We start from the raw sequence: 5551 nt of genomic DNA on the forward strand, positions 1-5551 counted from the left end.
GGGGGGCAATGTGTTTACATCGGACTTTATATCTGGTCCGGTCGGTTCCGGGTGATTTCGGGGAAGGATTTTAGTTTGTGCGTTCTTGTTTTATAATATAAAAGGTTCCTGATGACTGTCGGGGTCTTTATTTCTGTGTGTGTCCCAGTGGGAGAATCTCCACTCACTTCCTGCCATGTTGTCACTGGAGCAGGAAGTGAGAGAAGACATTTCCAGCAAGGGGATATTGGCACTATAGACGGGACACACGATGTGCCCTTCCCGGATATGTCCAATATGACAACAAGAGAAGTCACTGAGCTGGAGTTCCGCTTTAAAGACGAAGGTTCTGCAGAGTTTGCTGAGAAGAGTCCCCAGACTTCCCACAGCTCTGAGAACATTCGGCTGATTTCTGTGTTCTTGGGCAGCACGCTGTGACAGGTCCTCCTAAAGGACAATGCCGACTCCTCCCAGTCTCTGCAAGAATATAACTGTCATGGCTGACAGTGGGCGGAGCCTAAATATTACAGCGTCGTCATTGACGCATAACTCCAGGAGTGTGACTGCAGCCCGGAGCAATCCAACACCATACACCCTGAGGAGGAGCTTACACTCTAATGTCCCCTCCCCCCACAGTCACATCAGTCTCTGTACAGAGGAGCTTACACTCTAATGTCCCCAAGTACAATCCGTATATCGGATCTGGCTCATTTAATACGATCGGCAGCCAGAAAGTTCCTGACGGCAATGATCGTCATGGCAGCATGTGACCGGTGTTATGTCAGCGGGGTGTGTTCACTCGGAACAGGTTCATCCAGAAATGTGAGCCGGGGATGTTGTTGCCCAGCCAGAGACAGATGTGCTGCGATATAAATAGCGCCAGGAGAGGGTCACGCTGATCTTGTTGACGTACGGAAATAACATCCGACGACACCAGAACCGCGCTCCGAGTTCTCTGTCTTTTTATAATTACCCCAAAAATATCCTCCGAAAACAGAACGCGGTCATATCCTTGTGTGTTCTCCTGGAGACATCGCGGGTCTGATCTCCTTCCAAGTGCAACTCTGGCTGAATCATCCTCATCGTTACACAGAATTTATATCATGCCAACAGTCCACGCTTTACAAAGATGAAAGTATAATTCAGTACAAGAGGGTGAGGAGGACCCTGATCACAGGAGCTTACAATCTAAAAGAAATGACATCTATGATGAAGTCTAACAATAGTATAACACAACAGCTTTTCTTTTTCCGAGTCCACCTGCCACTTCCTGTCTACAGGCGCTCCAGTGTGGCCGGTAACATTGATCAGAGGGAGATAGAGAGATACAAAGTAACATTGTATATAAACATTGATCAGAGGAGATAGAGAGATACAAAGTAACATTGTATATAAACATTGATCAGAGGAGATAGAGAGATACAAAGTAACATTGTATATAAACATTGATCAGAGGAGATAGAGAGATACAAAGTAACATTGTATATAAACATTGATCAGAGGAGATAGAGAGATACAAAGTAACATTGTATATAAACATTGATCAGAGGAGATAGAGAGATACAAAGTAACATTGTATATAAACATTGATCAGAGGAGATAGAGAGATACAAAGTAACATTGTATATAAACATTGATCAGAGGAGATAGAGAGATACAAAGTAACATTGTATATAAACATTGATCAGAGGAGATAGAGAGATACAAAGTAACATTGTATATAAACATTGATCAGAGGAGATAGAGAGATACAAAGTAACATTGTATATAAACATTGATCAGAGGAGATAGAGAGATACAAAGTAACATTGTATATAAACATTGATCAGAGGAGATAGAGAGATACAAAGTAACATTGTATATAAACATTGATCAGAGGAGATAGAGAGATACAAAGTAACATTGTATATAAACATTGATCAGAGGAGATAGAGAGATACAAAGTAACATTGTATATAAACATTGATCAGAGGAGATAGAGAGATACAAAGTAACATTGTATATAAACATTGATCAGAGGAGATAGAGAGATACAAAGTAACATTGTATATAAACATTGATCAGAGGAGATAGAGAGATACAAAGTAACATTGTATATAAACATTGATCAGAGGAGATAGAGAGATACAAAGTAACATTGTATATAAACATTGATCAGAGGAGATAGAGAGATACAAAGTAACATTGTATATAAACATTGATCAGAGGAGATAGAGAGATACAAAGTAACATTGTATATAAACATTGATCAGAGGAGATAGAGAGATACAAAGTAACATTGTATATAAACATTGATCAGAGGAGATAGAGAGATACAAAGTAACATTGTATATAAACATTGATCAGAGGAGATAGAGAGATACAAAGTAACATTGTATATAAACATTGATCAGAGGAGATAGAGAGATACAAAGTAACATTGTATATAAACATTGATCAGAGGAGATAGAGAGATACAAAGTAACATTGTATATAAACATTGATCAGAGGAGATAGAGAGATACAAAGTAACATTGTATATAAACATTGATCAGAGGAGATAGAGAGATACAAAGTAACATTGTATATAAACATTGATCAGAGGAGATAGAGAGATACAAAGTAACATTGTATATAAACATTGATCAGAGGAGATAGAGAGATACAAAGTAACATTGTATATAAACATTGATCAGAGGAGATAGAGAGATACAAAGTAACATTGTATATAAACATTGATCAGAGGAGATAGAGAGATACAAAGTAACATTGTATATAAACATTGATCAGAGGAGATAGAGAGATACAAAGTAACATTGTATATAAACATTGATCAGAGGAGATAGAGAGATACAAAGTAACATTGTATATAAACATTGATCAGAGGAGATAGAGAGATACAAAGTAACATTGTATATAAACATTGATCAGAGGAGATAGAGAGATACAAAGTAACATTGTATATAAACATTGATCAGAGGAGATAGAGAGATACAAAGTAACATTGTATATAAACATTGATCAGAGGAGATAGAGAGATACAAAGTAACATTGTATATAAACATTGATCAGAGGAGATAGAGAGATACAAAGTAACATTGTATATAAACATTGATCAGAGGAGATAGAGAGATACAAAGTAACATTGTATATAAACATTGATCAGAGGAGATAGAGAGATACAAAGTAACATTGTATATAAACATTGATCAGAGGAGATAGAGAGATACAAAGTAACATTGTATATAAACATTGATCAGAGGAGATAGAGAGATACAAAGTAACATTGTATATAAACATTGATCAGAGGAGATAGAGAGATACAAAGTAACATTGTATATAAACATTGATCAGAGGAGATAGAGAGATACAAAGTAACATTGTATATAAACATTGATCAGAGGAGATAGAGAGATACAAAGTAACATTGTATATAAACATTGATCAGAGGAGATAGAGAGATACAAAGTAACATTGTATATAAACATTGATCAGAGGAGATAGAGAGATACAAAGTAACATTGTATATAAACATTGATCAGAGGAGATAGAGAGATACAAAGTAACATTGTATATAAACATTGATCAGAGGAGATAGAGAGATACAAAGTAACATTGTATATAAACATTGATCAGAGGAGATAGAGAGATACAAAGTAACATTGTATATAAACATTGATCAGAGGAGATAGAGAGATACAAAGTAACATTGTATATAAACATTGATCAGAGGAGATAGAGAGATACAAAGTAACATTGTATATAAACATTGATCAGAGGAGATAGAGAGATACAAAGTAACATTGTATATAAACATTGATCAGAGGAGATAGAGAGATACAAAGTAACATTGTATATAAACATTGATCAGAGGAGATAGAGAGATACAAAGTAACATTGTTTATAAACATTGATCAGAGGGGGAGATAGAGAGATACAATGTGTCTGCGTTAGTCTTGGAATATCAAAACAAACGACAAACGCACTCAACAATTTGTTACCAGTTATACAGCGCGGTGCACACGGAATGGGCTTTGAACAGTAAAACAGTAGAAAGGCATCATGGCGCACTCACAAACCAGCATGTAAAACAACTTGTCTCACCACTAAGGACAATGACAGAGGTTTGGATACACGTCTTCTGCAAAGGATGTGTAAGCCGCACATGGATGTGCGGGATCCCTTGTGTGTCTCTGTACCTTTAAGGAGGTGGGGCGTCCTCCTGACAGGCCTGCACCCAATTTGATATCTTCTGCCCCCATGTGCTCCAAGATGGAGACTCTCATAGTTTAGAGTTAGGACCGCACTATAAGAGGTGCCTTGGCGCGGCAGTGCGGCTTTCACATCCTCTGCAGAAGACGTGTATCCAAACCTCTGTCATTGTCCTTAGTGGTTACATAGTTACATAGTTACATAGTATTTGAGGTTGAATAAAGACATTAGTCCATCAACCAATGTTGTGGTGAGACAAGTTGTTTTACATGCTGGTTTGTGAGTGTGCCATGACGCCTTTCTACTGTACCAGTCTTGGAATATCCTCGTGCTGTAACAGTCATGTCTGTCCTCCGGATTCCTCTGTTCTCTGTGTTTGTACAATGTATCTGATGGTTTTGCTCCTTGACTCCTCATCCAGAAAACCTCTTCAATCTGAAGTTTGCAGCGAAGGAGCTTCACCGCAATGCTAAGAAATGTGAGAAGGAGGAGAAGACTGAGAAAGCCAAAATTAAGAAGGTCGGAGAACTGGAAAGCACAAATCTCAGATGTCACATAAGGCCCCCCCCAGCCACACGATTTATTTTTAGTGTTATAATGACCCACCCCGAGGTCACCGCCATTCCCACAATGCACCAGTGCCTGGAAATGTACTCAGCTCAGACTCTCCCATTAAGTTCTCGCCCTTTCTTGAGGTCCGGGGTTCCTCCCGTTGTCCTCAGTACAGGCAGTGATGGAACTTGCAGTTGTCACCACAACATTGAGGTGAAATCCTTCAATGGGGACACCTTTTCTGTGAGGGGATTTCCCTCCCTTTGGAGAGATTTCCTGTTGGTTCTTTGGGACAGGAATTGATGGGAAATCACTCCAATGGGACACAGGCAGCCAAAAAACCCGATACTTTTTATTAGCGGCCTCGTGACTCTCAGATTTTTGAAGGTCAGAGAAGTAATTGTAGTTTGATTCTGTTTAAAGCTGGAGTTTAGTCTGCTTATATTTTGTGTATAAGACTGTGATAGAAGACTGGAGGGGAGGACGGAGGTCAGATAGAAGACTGAAGGGGAGGACGGAGGTCAGATAGAAGACTGAAGGGGAGGATGGAGGTTAGATAGAAGACTGAAGGGGAGGACGGAGGTCAGATTTGTTATACATGTTGGACTTTGGTTACATTTGTTGCACTTTGTGGTTTGGTTGTCTGCAGGCGATTCAGAAGGGGAATACGGAGGTCGCTCGCATACACGCAGAGAACGCCATCCGGCAGAAGAATCAGGGCATAAACTTCCTGCGGATGAGCGCCAGAGTGGACGCGGTGTCAGCGAGAGTGCAGACAGCGGTCACTATGGGGAAGGTGAGTTCGGTGCTACAGCCGGAAATGTATCGG

At 39.5% G+C, this 5551-nt stretch overlaps 1 protein-coding gene across 1 annotated transcript in view; it reads left to right on the forward strand.

The window, feature by feature from the left end:
• Positions 1-5551, forward strand: part of CHMP1B (charged multivesicular body protein 1B) — a 12923-nt gene that overhangs the window by 548 nt on the left and 6824 nt on the right. The window contains exons 2-3 of the mRNA XM_018574282.1: positions 4592-4689; positions 5372-5518. Of these exons, the coding sequence (XP_018429784.1) occupies positions 4592-4689; positions 5372-5518 (245 nt within the window). The remainder of the gene's footprint in view (positions 1-4591; positions 4690-5371; positions 5519-5551) is intronic.

Source organism: Nanorana parkeri, unplaced genomic scaffold, assembly GCF_000935625.1.
Source record: "Nanorana parkeri isolate BGI_ZX_2015 unplaced genomic scaffold, ASM93562v1 scaffold2858, whole genome shotgun sequence".
Classification (NCBI taxonomy): domain Eukaryota; kingdom Metazoa; phylum Chordata; class Amphibia; order Anura; family Dicroglossidae; genus Nanorana; species Nanorana parkeri.